The following is an 18,784-nucleotide window of genomic DNA, read 5'->3' as shown; positions in this document are numbered from 1 at the left end:
CCATTTGCATTAGACAATTTAAGTTTAATTGACATATCTCCCCCATTTTCCTAAATATTGTAGATTTCTCTGGGCTTTCATTTCCTTCCCTGTAAAATGATTGGGCTGGACTAGGTGATCTATGAGGTTCTTTCCAACTTGAATAATCGATATTCTAAAGTTCAAGTAGAATGTAAGCTACTTGAGGGCAGGGACTGTCCTAATTTTGTATTTGCCTCCCCAGTGTCTCTCCAAACTCTGTTCAGTCCATGGCTTCCCAGATTACCTAGCGACCTCTTCCCCAGAGGCCATTTCACACTGACATCATTCATTTCCGTCCCCACAGTCTCCTCCTTTGATTGGGGGGAGCTTATCCTTGGAATCTTCATTGGAGAAAGCACTCATGCTTACTCCAAGCTCAGCTCAGTCCATGACTCCTTGAACTGCTTCTTCCTTTTGTGTCCCCATTAGTTCTTCCTCCCCCCCACCCTGAAGTTTGTCCCTCCCCCCAATGGAATGGAAACTCTTTGAAGCAAGGATTTTCTTTCTTATTCCTTTTATTTGTATTCCCAGTGCTTAGCCCAATGCCTAGCATATATTAAGTCCTTAATAAATGGCTACCAATTGGTTGATTAACATTTTATTTTTGAAGGTCCCTTCCAATTCAATGGTCAATAGTTCTAAGAAATCCACTGACCTAGTTTTGTCTATTCAAACCATTCTACAAAAAAATTGAGTAAGCACTTATTCAACTCATACTAAAAGAAACACTTAGGTTGTTACATGTCCCATGTAAGCTTTATTATGTGAAATCTCCAGAGCACAGAGATTAGGATATGTTCAATTATTGCACAACTATTAGGCTACTGTAATAAAAAACAAGAGACAAAAAAAAAAAAAGAGAGGAAGAAACTGCCATGAGTCAGTCTCTTTGAAAACTGGATGGGCAGCTATCATAGGCACCAGAATAGGTAGGGTTTATGCGACTCAGACGTCCAGCTCAGCCATGGCCCTGTCCAATGGATCCACATCCCAGTAGCTGTTGTCCCAGCCAAGGAACCAGCCCATGAATGAGGGTGGCTCGAAGCCTTGCTTCACAATAGTGATGGGTGTTCGACGATCCCTGTTTGCAGGATCAGTTTCTATATACCGCTTGGCTACAGAAAGACACACAAAGAGGGAAACAAAAACCCAGGGGTTATTAGTATCTTCATCCTCCTTTGCTGATGGCCTTTTAGGGCAGAAGTTGGCAAATGATGATATATAGCTTGTGTTTAATTGCCTGTGTTCTTGTTGCTAATGTAGAAATGATGGAAATTTTGGGAAGAAGTGACTAATCATTATTAAGAGAGTTCATGATAGAGAAGGAAAGGCCAGAGTCTGATGGGCACACCAGATTTGGAAGAGCAGATTTCAAGGAGGTCAGAGAAATGGCAAGATCTTATGTCCTGAGATTCTAAAGGGAAAGTCAGCCCTCCTGGATGGTTTGCTCTTTTAAAAATATATATGTTTTAAAATTTATTTTGTTTTGTTTTTGTAGGCAAGTAACTTGGCCAGGGTCACACACCTAGTAAGTGTCAAGTGTCTGAGGCCAGATTTGAACTCAGGTCCTCCTGACTCCAGGTCTGGCACTCTAAACACTGCACCACCTAGCAGTGTTCACCCTAACTGAAGAGTAATATAAACAAACTACACAATATTCTGACCAAAAATGTAGAATATATGATAAAAGATGGGTTTAAGCATGGCAGACCAACCTGGTTTTCTTTTTTGGTATGGTTACTAGACTGGGAGATCAGGAAAATGTTGTAGGCACAGTGTACCTAGATTTGATCAAAACATTTGGCAGAGTCTCTCATGATTATCTCATAAACAAGATAGAAAGATGTGAGCGAGATGACAGTACTAGTTAAGTGGATTATGAACTATGGAAATGATTGGGCCTAAAAAGTAGTATGTCAAGGCCAACCTGGAGGGAGATCTCTGGGAATACCCCAGAGGGCTGTGCATGAGTGAACATGGCAGCCAAATTGGCAAATACTAGATTGGACTGCATTCATGAAGACATAGAGTCCAAAACTCAGCAGGTGATGGTCCTCCCTGCTATCTGCCCTCATCATACCATATCTAGAGTACAAGATTTAGTTCTGGATGCCATGTTTTAAGAAAGACATTAAAAAACCAGAGTGCCTCTCCAACAGGGTATGAGAGACCTTGCTATATAAAAATCATTTGAAGGAACTGGAGATGTTTAGCCTAGAGAGGCAAAGACTTGGGGAGAGGAAAAGGGGGAATGATTGCTATGTTCAAGTGGCTGAAGGACCATCATGGGAAAGGGAGATGAGATTCATTCTGCTTGGCCTCCAAGGCCAAAACTAGAAGCAGTGAGTGAGTGAAAGCTGTAAAGAGGCAGCTTTCACCTGGATTTAAGGAAGAACTTCCTAAACTATGACAGTGTTCAAAAGCGGGCAGGCTTGGGAGGCAGTGGAGTCTTTGTTAACAATGGTGGGGAGGTCAGATCACTTGTCAGAGATACAGTAGAGGAGTTCCATGTTTAGGCACGGGTTGGACTGGATGATCCTTGAGGTCCCTTCTGACCTGGATATTCTGCTGTTACATCACTACAGTTTTGTCTCATGGGATAAAAGGATGTTTAGACTGCAAGTTGCATTGGGACACAAAATATTTTAGCTAGAAGGAGCCCTGGAACCTAAGAACAATAACAGCCGACATGCATAATGTCATTTTAAGGTTGACAAAACACAAAATACGTTATCTCGGTGAGCTATGCTAGAACATAAAGTTCAGAATGTTCTAACACAGAACCTAGAATGTTCAAGCTGCAAGGGGACCCCATAAACTCTCTAGTATTCTAACATCCTCTTTTTTCCAGCAGAGGGAACTAAATCCCACAAAGGAGAAGGAATTTGCTTGACAGTCATAGCACTGTTAGAAGGTGGTAGCCAGGACTGGAACCAAGGCCTCCTCATTCTCACTCAGTCCAGTGCTTTCCCCACTACTTTCTTTTTTGAATGTTTTAGGTAGAAGACAGTGGTGCTGTAGGGGGAGGATCTAAAGGGCAATAGCTTCTTATAAAGAAATTTTGGGTCCCATAAAATGAGCTTTACACACCCAGGAGAACCAACCTCATACCTGCTCCACCCTACCCTGCTCCCCATCTCACTTCCTGCTGAACGACATCAAAACAGACAGAAAGGAACAGGAAGTTACCAGATGTTAAGGCTTCTGTCTTTTCCTCTTCTTGAGAGTCCTTTCCAACCCAGACGTATACCTGTACATTCAACATGAAGGAAGATACGTTACATACAGGGAAGGGCAGCCACCAAGGTTGGAGCTGATGAGGGAGAGTGGATGCTATCCTTTCAAATATCATTTTCCTTTGCACTTGGGTCTGGGCTGAGTCCTCGATCTTGGAAGCATAGATGGCTCTGTGTCCCTATTTCAAGTGGGGTCTCTTAGGCTGAATAGTCTGTGGGAGGACCAGCTGAAGGTTGTGCCACAAGAAGGAAGGTGGGGATGCAGCATGGAAAGCTGCCACTAGGGCAAGGTGGTCTGGATCTTGTCCCAGGGAGCAAAAGCTTAAAGGATGCTACTAGTACACGTAGTTCTTCAGTAGCTGGAAAGCTGTCTAACCCTTCAATTCCTCCCTACACAACCCCACCTCCAGAAGAACAGAACATCATGAGAGCCCAGAGACAGTTACTGTATAGGCTTGTCCAAAGGACTCAGAGCAAGGGCCTCACTGCAGGCCTGGTAAAGGAAAGTTAAATCTCACCATGTCCTTAGACTAACCTTGGGGGGAAAAAAGTGCACTTCGTGTGCTATAGCTTCTCCCAGGCAATTAAGCACAGTAGAGGCACCATTCCTTTGGGAAGGATGGGGCCCAGGTAGCTAGGCTAGCTCTTCTTCTATCTATCTTCCCTCCCTCCCTTCTCCTCCTCTCCATCTTGCAGACCTGATCCCAGGTGTCCAAGAGCATGACATCATCTGTAGCCAGATCTTCTTGCATAAATTCCCCAGGAACCTCTTCAATCTGGAAAGAAGCAGGAAGGATTAATGAAAGAAAAGAGAAAAAAAAAAGAAATCCCTTCCCTTCTCCAGGCTCTAGCCATTCAGAATCATCTAAAGATACTCATATGCCATAGGCACTATAGGGGCAAAATCTCCACCTTCTAAATAAGGAAGCTGAATCTCAGTGATATTAAATGCTTTGAATAGCAACATACGGCCAGTAAAAAGACGGAACCAGGAATCAACTCAAGAATTTCTCACTCCTAGTCCAGTGATTTTCCCACAACATACAGCTGCTGGCCCATACCCCTTCCTTTGCTAAATAGTTGGTGGGAGGAGGCTCTTAGCCTAGTCCAGTCTGAGGAGTGACGTCTCATCTCTCTTTCTCCCCATCTCCCTATTCTCCCTGCACAAAGTGATGAGTATTCAAGTCAAATGGGAATAAGGAGTGCATTCAGTAACTTCCCTGGGGAAGCCTTTCCCATGGCAGCATAGTGAAAGCAGGTCTCCCTCCCCACTCAGAGCAAGATGTAAAAACCTCAAACTGCAGAAAGGCTTTCCCAGCTGTCAAGGATGCATAATGCTGGAGTAAACCTTTCATTTCAATTTTTTTGAATGGCATCAATTTCTTCAGGGTTACTCCTTACTAATAATAATAACTAGCACTAACAGAGTGTTTAAAAGCTTGCACTTTACATATGTTATCTCATGCATCCCATCAACCCTGGGAGACAAGTGCTAGGATTACCCCCCTTTTACAGATGAGGAAATTGAGATTGTAAGAGGTTGAGTGACTTGTTCAGAGTCAGATAACTAATGAAGTGTTTGAGGTGTGGTTTGAACTTAAATCAAGCTCTGCAATACCCAGCTGCCATGGGTGCCATGTAATGCTGGGAGAGACATCAAAGCCAATGTGGGTGGTGCCACATACCCACATAAAGTGAGTTATCTCAGCAAGTGGGAAGAGTAACCAATATCCTTACCATCGGGAGTCAATCCACCATATCTGTGTTTTGGGTTTATTTGCTTTTGGCATGGGCCTGTAATTTCATTGGAACTCCCGATGAAGAGACTCCTGCTACACACCATGCACTGTCCTGCAACTTACAGCCTTAGAAATTTGCCCAGGGCATTAAGAGGTTAAGTGTCTTGTGTCAGAGGCAAGATTTGAACCCAGTTCCTCCCGACTCTGAGGCCAGCTCTCTTTCCATTCTGCCAAGGCTGTCTTTCAATCTGTTGTGTTTTAGTGATGATGCAGAAGGCAGTCCCTCCTGTCATCAGGGATCTCCTTGTGTCCCCAGGGTTTTGATCTCCATAAGCCTATTATAAGCCTTTACCAGACCAACGAGAATCATACGTTTGTAATGATTTTATATCCAAATCAACCAAAAAAAGTATTTTTGCTCCCACTGTACCCAGAGAGGCTTTAATGGTCTTCTCAGGGATCATATAATTAAGAAAGGATAGGCCTATTTTTGCCCTGTGAATCTGTCTCAGATGATGAATATGCAGAGGGGACCTCCTGCACCCTCTGCCTACACAAGGGAAAACAACATTTGTGTAAACTTGATCAAATTAACATCTTACATTCATGGTCCAAACTGGCCCCACACTTTTGGTCCTTTCTCTGAGAGGGGAAAGCAGAAAGAGGGAGACAGCTTCAGACCTATTTTCTTGAACTCACCACAAAGCGACCAATCTTGTTGGAGCAGGCAAAGAGACGAGGGGGGTGGACGTCCAGCTTCTTGTCCTTCAGCCGTGGAGATGTGCGGTACGCAGCCTTCCCGCCCAGGGCTTCCCAGAAGCTATCTGTGTGGGACATACAAACAAATGGCTGCTGTCTTCTTGGCTTCCTCTGTGAATATATTTTACGAGCTTTGGGTCTCATTACTCCTAAAGGAAGAATCCTTATTCCACTGGTCAAACCAACTGTTCCTTAGGCCTCCCTCTTCCCCTAAACATGGCCCCATTAATTCTTGTCTTTCATAGCTAGGCCAAAAAGAAAGCCTCTAGGGGCAGCTAGGTGGTGCAGTGGATAGAACACTGGCCCTGGAGTCAGGAGGACCTGAGTTCAAATGCGGCCTCAGACACATGACACTCACTAGCTGTGCGACCCTGGGCAAGTCACTTAACCCCAATTGCCTCACCAAAAAAAAAAAGAAGGCAACTAGAGATTTGGGGGCAGCTAGGTGGCGCAGTCGATAGAGCACCAGCCCTGAAGTCAGGAGGACCTAAGCTCAAATCTGGCCTCAGACCAAACACTTGACACTAGCTGTGTGACCCTGGGCAAGTCACTTAACCCCATTGCCTAGAAAAAAAAAAAAACAACCAAACAAAAAGAAAGCCTCTGAATTATGACCCTGGAAGTTACTAAATGGTAATACCCCCAACCCAACAATACTACTACTAGGCCTACACCTCAAAGAGATCAGAAAAAAAGGACCCATATGTACAAAAATATTTATATGAACCCCTTTTGTGGTAGCAAAAAATTGGAAATGAAGGGGTTGCCCAGAATTGGGAAATGGTTGAAGAGATTATGGTATAAGCAGTAGGGTGTTGGAGCTACAAGCTGGTTCCAACTGATAGAAAGACCAAAGTATTGAATTTTCAGTGTGAACATTTACACCCCAGAAATTTACAAATGCTACGAATCAGGGCTTGCTTGATTTTTGTTGTTATTGTGACTGTCTAGACTTAAGAAAGTGATGGATAAAAATGGTAATGATTCATATTAAACTTAAAAGTGTGTTGTGGGCCCTTTTTTTTTTCAGGAAATCTATTGTTAACCATTCACCAGCATATTCTTGGGTATACGAATGCAATGGACTATTAATAAGTCATAAGAAATGACAAAAGGGACAATTTTAAACAAACTTGGGAAAATTTGAATGAAATGAATAGAATCAGAAGAATTTACTCAATAACAACACTATAAAGACCAGAAACTTTGGAAGAATTAAGAACTCTAACACAATGAATAACTACCATTCCAGAGGACTGATGATGAAAACGCTGCCCACTTCCTTACAGACAGGTAATGGTTGGACTCAAGGTGCAGAATGAGATACATATGTTTGAACATGGCCAATGTGGGATTTGTTTCACTTGACTGCATTACAATGATTTTCTTTTTTCTGTAATATTTTCATTAGCGGGAAAAGGAAAATACTTGCTTGTTAATTGAAAAAAGAAAATATTTTTTAAAAAAGTAAGACTTTCTACAACTAACCCCTTTGCACAAGACAATCCTCTCACTAAGGACAGCCCTGGGACACCCTCCTCTGACCCTCCTCTTCTCCAGTCTATCAAAATTTGACCCAAGCTTCAAGGACCAGTTGGGGTCTCACCTCCTCCAAGAGACCTTCCCTGGTTACTGCAGCCCAAGCTGATCTCTCTCCCACCTCCAGATTCCTACAACTCTTAAATCGTGTGGCACTCACTGAAGACTCAGCGCATAAAAACTCATACTTTTTTGGTGATTATAATTATTCAAAGCATTTTCCTTACAACACTACTGAGTTCGGGTGCAAGCATTATCCCCATGTTAAAGATAAAGGAGCTTGTGGTTCTAAGAGGTTGTCATTTGCCTACAATCTGGCATCCAGTAAAGGTCAGAGACAGGATTTGAATTCAGGTCTCTTGTGAGAGTACTGCACCACACCGCAAATGCTGTTTCATGTGAACCATCAGTCATTAAGCATTTATCAAGCACCTCCTATGTGCCAGGCTCTGTACTAAATCTGCCTCCCAACCAGTCTGTAAGCTGCCTGTGGGCAGGGACTCTTGTCATCTCTTCTTGTAGTCCTCAAAGCACCTAGAGCAGGGCTGAGCCCACTGCAGTCACTCACCAAAGTTGAAAGGGAGGACAGTTTATTCTGGAGAAAGAGGAAGGGATGAAATGAACTCTAGAGGGCCCTCTCTTCCTCAGCTGGAATAAGGGGTGAGTCAGTGAATTGTAAAGGGCTGGTTAACCCTGATGGCCAAGGCAGGCGTCCCTGTGCCCAAGACTGTCCTCTCCCTCAGGGCTAGGTCTGCCTTGTGCCTGAGCAGGACAGTTCAGCAAAGGTGAGAGGTAAGCACCCACCAGGTATTTGCTCAGAAGGACATCCCAAGCCCACGTCCACACCAGGCCCATCCCTCGTGGTCCCCACCTGGCTCACTACCCTCAGCCACTTGCACAGGCCGAGCCTTCAGCACGTTCAGCAGTTCCCGGGCCCCAGACTTCTCTGTGTCACTGGCTCCTTCACCCACCCACAGGTAGGCAGATGATGGAGTTTTCAGGACAAAGGCATCGTTGGAGTTCAGCTCACTTGCAGCCGGGTTCACCTGGGGGAAAAGTAGGGGACCCCCCCCAAGGGAAATAATTCCATGTAGTAATAACCAGATTAAAAACCATCCTGAATCCCCAGGTGCTTTCCCCACAAGCCCCACTCACAGTGAGGGGGAAGAGTTCTAAAACACTGGACAAAGCAAGTTCTTCTAGGCCCAGGAAGATGAACTAGACAATCATTAGAATATTTATAAAAATGGGGCTGAAATAATATTAGAGAGGCAGGAAAGTGTCATGAGTTGGGAGTGAGAGGACTGGAGTTTCATCCCAGTTCAGCCAACTACCACCTTTGTGACCACTGGGCCCGAGTTTCCTCATCTAGGAAAGGGGAAAGCTGGACTAGAGGATCCGCAAGGTCCCTTCTAGCTCTGAAATCCCACGATTCTTTCTCAGGCCACAAGTCTCCCACTCTGTATGAAGGATCAAGGGATTCTGCTCCTATTCTGAAGGAGGGTTCACTCAGCAATGACACTGAGGCTGGTTCCCTGGTCACCTCCCTATGTTCTATTCCTTGGGGTTTGCCTTTCTTCTAGAAGGGGGAAGAGTAGAATCATAACATTTATTGTTGGAAGGGATGCCTTAAGAGGCATCTGGGAGCAGCCTGAATGTCCAGATCATATGACCTGGCCAAAGCCTCCCAATGCAAGCTCAGGTCAGGTTCGTGCTCAAGGACGCTGACCCTGACAAGGTAGTTTTAACAACAGCTTTTCTTATAATAACCCTATTAAGTAGAGAGCAGAGGTTTGGTTCCCATTTTGCAGGTGAGGAGCCTGAGGCCCAGCAAAGTGAAGTGTCTTGTGTAAGGTCACACAGCTAGGGTCTCATGGCAGTTCAGGTCTCAGGACTCAAAATCCCTTGGCCTTTCCACTGCATTTTGCAACCTTGTAGTGGCCTGGCTCTCACAGTGGGGTTCCTCCTGCTAACATGAAAGGGAGGATTTAGATGTGCAGCTCTCCCTCGGACCCAGCTAGGCCTCAACGCCTCAGGGAGGACCAGCTCTGCTTTCCATTTCTGCAGTCACTTCAAAGTCTTGTCCACAGCAGGTCAGAGTATCATTGCATAGGCTCATGGCCAGAGCCACTCTCTCTGTGGTGTTCTGGAGGGGGAGGTTTGGCTACAAGCCCTTGACTCACCCCCCTCAGTCTGATCGCCTGAGCCTGCTTCCAACCCCAGACTAGGAGAAGATGTAGGAGTTACCTCCACGGCCCTGGTGGCTCCGGAGCTGCTGGAACGGACCTGGAAGAGGCGGGTGCTAGCGGGGACCGTCTGCCCACCCTCTCTAGAGGTGCCGCCTTTGTAGATGATCATAGGCTTACCGCCAAATAGGCTCATCAGGTGGGCAGGCTCTTTGCCCTGAACAACTCGGCTCTAGGAAAAGGCAGCGAAGACAGGGTGTCAGAGCAGCAGTCAGAAGAGGGGCCTGGGGTGGGGATGGGGGGATGTCATCCTGTTCTTCCTGCCCCCTCCAAGGATCCTCCAGACTCTTCCCCCACCAAACTCGGGGAAAATAAAAAAGTATGTTTGCGTGTGCGTTGTGTGTATGTCTACATATGTTACATGAATTCTGTGATATGGATATGCTTGTGTCTGCTAATATATGCATATAGCATGTGTGTATACTATATATACACATGCATGTTGTATGAAGTGTGTAATGCACGTTATATGCTAGAAGTCTATATGAGGGAAGAATACACACTGCACAGAATATTCATGCAGTGTACTGTAAAACATTATCAAGTAAATGTTTGTATGTGTACATGTACGTATATGTGCATGCCATGGTGCCTATGCACAACTCCTTACAAATACCATACACACATACATATCCTTAAAATACTGTAATGCACATATATGTACATACCCATATATGCATATTTATACAGCATGTGGACATTACCAACTGGTTACACATATGTATGCATGTGGAGAAGCATGAACAGATACAAACATGCATACAATGTGGATAGGCAGTAGTACTGCAGGTAAGCATGTGTATGTATACATGTTTAGACACACACTTATGTGTAAATAGCATTCATGCATGTACATGTATTGTGGTCGGAGATCCAGGGCAGTTGAGCGTCGGCTTAAAGACAACTGATTGTGAGAGGCAATGGGATTTCGCAACCCCCACCCAGTACGCTGCAGTCTACTCATATCTTTCCCTTTCCCTTTCCAAGGCACAGAAGATGTCCTGGGATTGTTGGGGGGAGGGATGCTATGCCATAGCTAGACAGCTGCAAATGTCTCCCAGGGGCATCCTTGTATACCCTCCAGCTCTACCAACACAGAGCAAGCATCACACAATGGACCTCTCCACCCTTGAGTAGGGCATCAGTTTCCTTTAGCTGGTGCACAGGAGGACCTAGCTCTTGAGACCGAGTATGGCCAAGATTTAGAAGTGAAAGGCTACTCATTGATACCATTCATGTGGGGTGGAGGGGAGGTATGTTACCTGCACTGGAGTACCACCTAATTCCTCATCCAGCTGTACTGTAAGGATGGCAGCTGTGGCACGTTCATCCTGGCTAGAATCAGCTCCCTGCCTACGATAACAAGAATCATCAGCATCAGTATCAGCATCAGCATCAGTATCCTCATTACAGAGGTGGCAAATATAATAGAAAGAACATTGGCCTTGTAGTCAGGAGGCCTGGGTTTACAGTCTAGTCCTATCACTAAATGACTGCGACCTGAAGACAAATCACTTCATTTCTCTGGGCCTCACTTTTCTCATCTGTAAAATGGAAATCATAATTAATAAACTCCCTACCTCTCAGGCTTGTCATGAGGAAAGCACAGTATATATGTGAGTTATTATAATCATTGCCACTTTCCATTTTCATGTTTTGCAGAGCCCTGTCTTATTCATTATCTCAACTCATCTACACATGGTCTTTCAGAGTCAGGCACATAATCCCCACTTTACAGATGAGCAAATTGAAACTCAAAGAAGGGGACCATCTCACTTAAGATCATACAGTGAGTTTAGGGATGGGTTGGGCTGAAACCAAGGCTTCTGACTGACATGGGGGTTCTCAGTCCCCCCACATGCAAATCCTTCTGGAGCTCATGCTTTCCTGGAGGATATTAGTCTGGACTCAGAAGGCCACCAAAAAAGGAAAGGGAAGAAGGATATAGAAAGAATCCTGAAAGTGTGGTGGACAGAGCCCTGAACTTAGGCACAAGAAGACTGAGGCTGGAATCCTGGCTAACACATTTACTGCCTGTGTTCCTGTTGGCAAGTTATTTAACTGCTCTGGACCTCAGTTTCCTCATCTGTAAAATGAAGGAGTCAGACTCAATGGTCTCTAAGGTCCCTTCCAGCTCTAAATTTCAGATCTTTTGAGTCTTCACTCTCCAGCAGTGGTTTGGAATGAGCAGCCACTGTACAGTTCTTGCACAAAGGCCATCATCCCATCCCTAAGATGAAGATCTGGAAGTCTCAACAGCACAAAACCATAATATCTGGGGCTAGAAGGGTTCCTAGAGAGCACATAGGCCAACTTTCTCATCTTATAGGAACCCTTAGTGTAGTGGATCGAGAGCTGGGCCTGAAGGAAGATCAGAGTTCAGATCCAGCTTTAAACGCTTACTAGATGTGTGATGCTGCCTAAGTCAATGAATCTCTGTTTCAGTTTCCTCATCTGTAAAATGTGGATAATAATAGCATCTACTTCCCAGGGTTGTTATGGGAATAAAATATATGTAAAGCACTTTGCAAACCTTGAAGCACCATATAGATTCTAGCTATTATTATTGTTGTTATTATTATGTTGCCCCAGTAATCTATAAGGAATTGTATCCTTTTTTTTTGTCTCAGAACTCTGAGTAAGTATATGGCAGTAGGAACCCCAGGCTCTGCTGTCCCAGGAAACCTCAAATGAAAGGACAATAATAAGGTCCAGTCATCACAGACCATCATGATCTAAACCTGGAAGGAAGCATCTGATCCAACGCCTCTCATTTCAGATAGGAAAACCAGAGTCCAGAATGGGGAAGCAGTCTGCCAAAGTCTGGGGCAGAGGTGGGAACTAAAACCCAGACTTCTTATCTCTCAGGGTCAGCCAGATGTCCCTTCCACTCTATCTCACTACCTCTCAGTTCCACCAGTAGTGCCGATTGACCAAGTGCCCAGCTGAGAGTCCTCCCAAATGATAGTCGTCCTGGCCCATCTTCCCACATCAGGATGCTTACCAGTTATAGATGATTTGTCCCTGTCGGCCTGCGTGCTGATAGTTGTACAGAATGATGTAGCTGTCACCACCATAGAACTGGCCATAAGTGGAGGGGTTCACTGGAACTTTGTCAGCACCTTCAACTCTCCAGATCTGCCAAGGCAATGAGACAGTCAGCGACATGCACAATGCAGGCCACCTGGGAGATGGGTTAGGGGGAAGTTGAGGCTTTCTAGTGATACAGTGGAAAGAGTGCTAGACTTAAAATCTAGATCTGGGTTCAAATGCACACATTCTAGTGAAGTAGCCTTAAGCTGAGCGCAGCTCTTCTTAGGGCCTCACTTTCCTCATCTGTAAAATGAGAGGGTTTGACTCAATAATTGGAAGGGTCCTATTCTGACATTTTGTGGATCTGTGACCTTGGGCAAGTTGCTTCCTCTCTCAGAGCCTCAGTTTCTACAAATAGCTCAACTTAGGCAGACTAGACTAGAAATGTCCAACACATGGCCCATAGACCACATGGGGCCCACAACACTCTTGAACACAGCCCAAACCAGATTAAAATGTTACAAGGTAATATTTAACAAAATGAAAACATAGATAATATTACATTTTAAAAGTCAATATGTGGTCTGCAGGGATGGATTGGTGGCCCCATTTCTGTTTGAGTTTGATACCCCTGGACTAAACTGTCATTCTCTGAAGGGTCATTTACAACATCTTCCTCCGCCAATTACTGTGCCCTAGGCACAGTGTTGAAAGGGGATGGACTGGTTGAATTTAGGATAATTTGCTCTGGTTTCCCCATTAAGATACTAGGATTCTGTATTTATGACACCCACCAGCTACTCCCAAAGGGGCTGCCACAAAGCCTTCTAAATTTGTTGGCTGTCCTACATCGCCCTCTGGTGGCGCTATGGGAACAATGACACTTCAACACGATGGCCTTTCAAATGAAATCTTAGAATATTACCACTGGAACCAACCTCAGAGAACATTTAGTCCAGACAGCTCACCTTACAGATGTGGAAACTGAGTCCCAGAGAAGGGAAAGTGCTTTGAAATAATGTGGTGTAGGGTAAAGAGCACTGGATTTGGGGTGAAAAGACCTGAGCCCAAATACCTACCGCCCCTTAAGTCTACATAGCCTTAACCAAGTTGTTTCCTCTTTCTGGGCCTCAGTTTCCCCATCAAAGATACAAAAAAGAGTATTAATAACTTCATCCAAATGTTATAGAAGCAAATGAGATGCACATGTAGAAGGGTTTGTAAACTACTGAGTTCAACATAAACGTTAGTTTTTATCATCATTATTGGCCAAGGTTACCCAGCGAATCAGTAGCTCGGCGGGGAGGAGAAATCAGGTCTCCCGACCTTGTTCCCTATACCAGGTTGCAGGATTCCAACTACAAAAAATCAAAAAACTACTCTGGGGAAGGAATGAAGCCGATTAGAAACTTTCAACAATTGAATCTGACTCAAAGTCTCCAAGTCCTTACTCTAAAGGACAGTGGAGTGCAATGTCAAGACTACTACACTGGGCAGGATGCCCATCAATTGGGGAATGGCTGAACAAGTTGTGGGATATGAATGTAATGGAATACTATTGTGCTATAAGAAATGATGCACAGGCAAATTTCAGAAAAACCTGGAAAGACTTGAATGGTCTGATGCTGAGTGAAGTGAGCAGAACCAAGAGAACATTGTACACAGAAGCAGCCACATTGTGCGACGACTAATATTGATAAACTTAACCCTTCCCAGCAATGCAAGGATCTAAGACATCTCCAAAGGCCTCATGATGGAAAATGCTATCCACATCCAGAGAAAGAATGATAGAGTTTGAATGCAGATGGAAGCATACTATTTGCTATATTTTTTTCTCTTCTGTTGAGTTTTGTTTCCTCTTTCTGGTGGTTCCTCCTATTGGTTCTAATTCTTATTTACAATATCACTAATGTGAAAGTATGTTTAATAAGAATGTAAAAAAAAAAAAAAGACTGCTACACTGGAAGTCAGAAGCCTCACATTTGAGACCTGCCTGTGCTATTTCCTAGCTGTGTGTCCTGAAGCAAAACATTACACCTCTCTGATGTTCAGTCTTCTCATCTATAAGATAGTCATCTCACAAATGAAAACACTGCAAGCTTTAAAATCATGAGTGTTAAGCCCTTGGTTACAATGAAATTGCTGTGTACCAAAAGGTACACCAGGTCAGCTAGGTGGAGCAGCGGATGGTGCTCTGGACTTAGAGTGCCAAAGACCTGAGTCTGAGTCTAGCCTCAGACCCTTACTAGATGTCATTTAACTTCTGTCTGCCTCAGTTTCCTCATCTGTAAATGAGAATAATACAGCACCTATCTCCTAGGATTATTGAGAGGATAAAATGAGATAATATTTATAAATTGATTTGAAAATTTTAAAGTGCCATACAAATGCAAGCTATTATTGTTGTTGTTATTGTAAAGTATCTTATAATAAAATTATAGATCTAGATCTATTTCCCTAATATACCTAGAGTCTGCAAGACCAATGTGTTTCAATGGAAAGAGTATAGGATTTGGAATTGGGAGCACTCCCTCCTCCCTCCTCTCCACCCCACCACCAATGCTTCCATCAACAGGATACCTGCTTCTGGCCAGTGCCATCATCTTCCATGCCATGCTGGGCAGCCATAGCAGTGGAGTTGTGCAGAGTGGCAGCATCAAAAGGCACCCGCTCAACATTGGCGATGTGGCTGGAAATATAGGCCACTCCCAGGCCCTGGGTCTGATCCCGATCCCTCCAGTTCTTGAAAAACTGCGTGAACAGTGGGGTCTCACCACCTTCTGGGAGGACTTGGATCTGGGGAAGAAGGAGGCATAACATAGGAAGATGAAGGGGTTACTGTATTCCCAGGACCCCTTAGGGTTCCAAGAGAACTGAACTGAGTTTACGTTTAAGAATCAATGCACTCTGCAAAGTGAAATGAACAGAACCAGGAAAACATTAACAGGAAACACTATGAATGACTTAGCTCTTCTCAGCAATGTAATGATCCAAGACAATTACAAAGGACTCATGATGGAAAATGCTATCCACATCCAGATAAAAAACCAAGTGACTCTAAATGCAAATTGAAGCATACTATTTTCACTTTATTTTTTTTGTGTGTTTTTTTCCTTTTGATCTGTTTTTTTCTTTCATAACTATGACTAACATGGAAATATGTTTTACATGATTGCACATATATAACCTATATCAAGTGGCTTACCATTTTAGGAAGAAGTGAGGGGAGGGAGGAAGGGAGGGAGAAAAAGTGGGAACTCAAATTCTTGTAAAAATGAATGCTAAAAATTGTCTTTACATTTAATTGAAAAAAATACTATTAAAAATCAATGAACTCCTCTTTACAGAAATAGGGTACTCTAGGTATGAAATAGTACATATACTATCAGGCATAACTGATGTGTTGATTGGTTTTGCTGAACTGTTTTTTCCCCTTTTTTTTAATTTTTGTTAGAAGTGATGGATCAGTGGGTAGGTGAATGGGGGCAGGGAGATATTTACGGAAATGAAGGTTTCATGAAAACAAAAGATATCAATAAGAACAAGATTATTTTAAAAAAAAGAATCAATGAATTCAACCTGAAGATGCCCTGGATCAGATATAAAAATACTTATACGTGTATATGCTATTTCCTCCTATAGAACATAAGCTCATAAAGACCATGGACCATTTCCTTTTTGCCCCAGTGACACAGTGCCTAGCACATTATTACATGCATAATAAATTCTTGGTTCATAACTGATTGAATCATTGATCAACTTGGTACCTAGAAACCCTAGAACCCAATTTTGTGGTTGGACAGGGGACACAGACTCCAGAAATTTAGAGGAGGTTCACAGAAGGTCAAAACTAGAACAATAAAATTCTGAATTCATTTAAAAGAAAATGTATTGTCGACTGCATGCCATACACTATGTTAGGCCTTGGGGGAGATTAAAAAAAAGTTTAGAGAAGGCATCTTCCCTGCCCTCATCGAGTTCACATCTAGTAGAATACATATAGATTTACATCTAGTAGAATATATATATATATGTATGTGTGTGTGTGTATGTATGTATCTTTAATTCTAGGTGTGCATATTTTATATATACACATGGATACATATGTATATAGAACCATACACAGAGAAAATTACAGTCCTCCTCTGATGTCTCATTGAGTCTTGTTGGTGACCCTGAGCTCCCAAAGGCTAGCTGCCTTCAGAATGCAAGCTCTGGGGACCCTACCAAGCTAGAAAAGCTTCAAGGGCAGGCCTGGAAACAGACTATGATCTTGTCATCCAAAGACCAGTCTATTTCAATGTCAAAAGGCTCATCACAATTCAGGATAGAGGGTTTGGAGGAAGGACCCACCTTGATGATACTACAATATAAGTTAGTGGCATTTCTTCACCTATTATATTAGCAGTTCACTGAGGATAGAGACCATGCCTTACACTTCCCTTTAGGTGCTAGGCACTTGGCAGTTATCCTCTAACTCAGTTGGTTACCTTGACTGATCTGCCCTCCTTTTCCATTTGCTGATGCTATCCCAGGACAGCCTCCCCCCAGGGTTTTTCTATTCCTTTCTCCATTTTACTGGTCCAGGCCATGGGGCACAGGGCTAAGCACCCCATGCTTGAACTGCTCCCCCCAGACACAAAGGCCTCAGCCTCTCACCTGAGTTTGCTTGGGGTAGCTCATCTTGGAGATGAAGTCAGAGGCACTTTTGAGAGCAGCCTTCCTCTCCTCTGCATTCGCCTGTTTGCCTGTGGGTGAGTTGAGGGAACCAATCAAATTGGGAGATTCCAACGGAAAAAACTTCCTGCCTGACTACCCTGGAACCCCAATGGGGAAGCTCAGCTCACAGACATAGCTCTGAGGTTCCAAGGGAACCCTGGACCTTCCTGACAACCAGTAGCATCCAGAACCCCAAGAGAAGAGATCTCTGCTCTCCTGAGATATTCGTTACGTGGGTCTGCAGCCAGATATAGCTGAGTCTCAGATTGCTCTAATGTCTCCCAGAAGGAATAAGTCCCAGGGAATCAGGCCCTCTGAGCTCCAAATAACAGGTTCACTTTCCCCATCCTCATCTGTATATTCATAGTTAACTTCCCTAATTCTTCTCTCTCTCAACAGGAGGTCACTCTGCACTCCCCTGACAATTGCTGGACCAAGCGGTTTTATTCTACCACACAGTCCCGGGTCTGGCCTCTTGGGGACCAGATCCAACTGACAGAGGAGACCTATTCCCAGCCTTATGGGCTTGTAACCAAAGGGCAGAAATATATTCTATAGATTCCTCTTTGCACAATGGAATCACAGGCTCATAGATCTATTAACTGGAAAGAACTTCAAAGTCCTACTAACTCAGTCCCTTAATTTTACAGATGAGGAAATTGAGACCTAAACAGGTTAAGTGACTTGCCCAAGGTCACACAGGTAAACATCAGAAACAGGATTTGAACCTAGGTCTCCTGACTCCAAAATCAATGTTCTTTTCACTGTACCATGCTACCTCTCCAGGAGTCTCCAGAAAGAGTGGTTTGTAGTCCTAATAAGAAAAGGGTTTCCACTCATGCTTCCATCCCTGTGCCCTCTCTTTCCCAGACAGGGATAGAGCTGCCTAGAACCACAAAATTGGGAGTCTAAGTGCAAATGAGATCTGAAATCCTCCCCACCCTAACCCTCATTTCTAGGGCACCTTTCCAGACAAAGATCTTTCCATTTGTGCCATGGTCCAGGATAAAACAGTCATCAGAGCTCAGGGCTGCCTGAGTGAAGGGGTTCTCATCAGCCACCAAGGACACAGTCATAGTCCCAGCACCATTGGAAACCTGTTAGGGAAGAGAGCAGGGCAGAGTCAGCATCTGCCTGCCCAGCCCTTAGAAAGGGCTCTAGGCTTTCTCCCTGATACAGCAGAAGTCCTACATTCACACTTGGGGATTATCTCACTCCCAGATTCAATGGAGTCAGATTCAGAAGCAGGGCCCAAATTCCAAAGTTACCACCCTCTCTCTCTAGCTGCCTCCAAATGGGACCAAAGCACCTAGACAGTGGCATTTGTCCTCCAAGTGTTTCAATAGTATGTTGAAACTTCCAAAGACACTTTTTGGGTTATTATATCTTTTCATTTTCACAATATACCAGTAGTCAAAGCAAGAGTTGTTTATTTTCTCTAACTGGGGAGATGAGAGAACTGAGATTTTGAGAGAGGGGAAGTAATCTGTCC

General features: G+C 44.0%; 1 protein-coding gene across 3 annotated transcripts in view; it reads right to left on the bottom strand.

Moving 5' to 3' along the window:
* Window positions 1–754: 754 nt before the first annotated feature.
* LOC114047009 (gelsolin) overlaps window positions 755–18,784 on the bottom strand; it is a 70,649-nt gene continuing 52,619 nt past the window's right edge. For all 3 annotated transcript variants that reach the window (XM_027867651.1, XM_027867649.1, XM_027867650.1), the window contains exons 7-17: window positions 18,257–18,389; window positions 17,233–17,321; window positions 15,154–15,369; window positions 12,545–12,678; window positions 10,803–10,893; window positions 9,542–9,712; window positions 8,166–8,340; window positions 5,696–5,820; window positions 3,956–4,033; window positions 3,211–3,271; window positions 755–1,136 (exon numbers count right to left, since the gene is read on the bottom strand). In XM_027867651.1, the coding sequence (XP_027723452.1) occupies window positions 967–1,136; window positions 3,211–3,271; window positions 3,956–4,033; window positions 5,696–5,820; window positions 8,166–8,340; window positions 9,542–9,712; window positions 10,803–10,893; window positions 12,545–12,678; window positions 15,154–15,369; window positions 17,233–17,321; window positions 18,257–18,389 (1,443 nt within the window). In that variant the 3' untranslated portion in view covers window positions 755–966. The remainder of the gene's footprint in view (window positions 1,137–3,210; window positions 3,272–3,955; window positions 4,034–5,695; window positions 5,821–8,165; window positions 8,341–9,541; window positions 9,713–10,802; window positions 10,894–12,544; window positions 12,679–15,153; window positions 15,370–17,232; window positions 17,322–18,256; window positions 18,390–18,784) is intronic.

The sequence above is a fragment of the Vombatus ursinus genome, unplaced genomic scaffold (assembly GCF_900497805.2).
Source record: "Vombatus ursinus unplaced genomic scaffold, bare-nosed wombat genome assembly UNPS02014786.1, whole genome shotgun sequence".
NCBI lineage: Eukaryota > Metazoa > Chordata > Mammalia > Diprotodontia > Vombatidae > Vombatus > Vombatus ursinus.
Note: the sequence above shows the minus strand (reverse complement) of the source record. Positions and strands in the feature narration are given on the sequence as shown.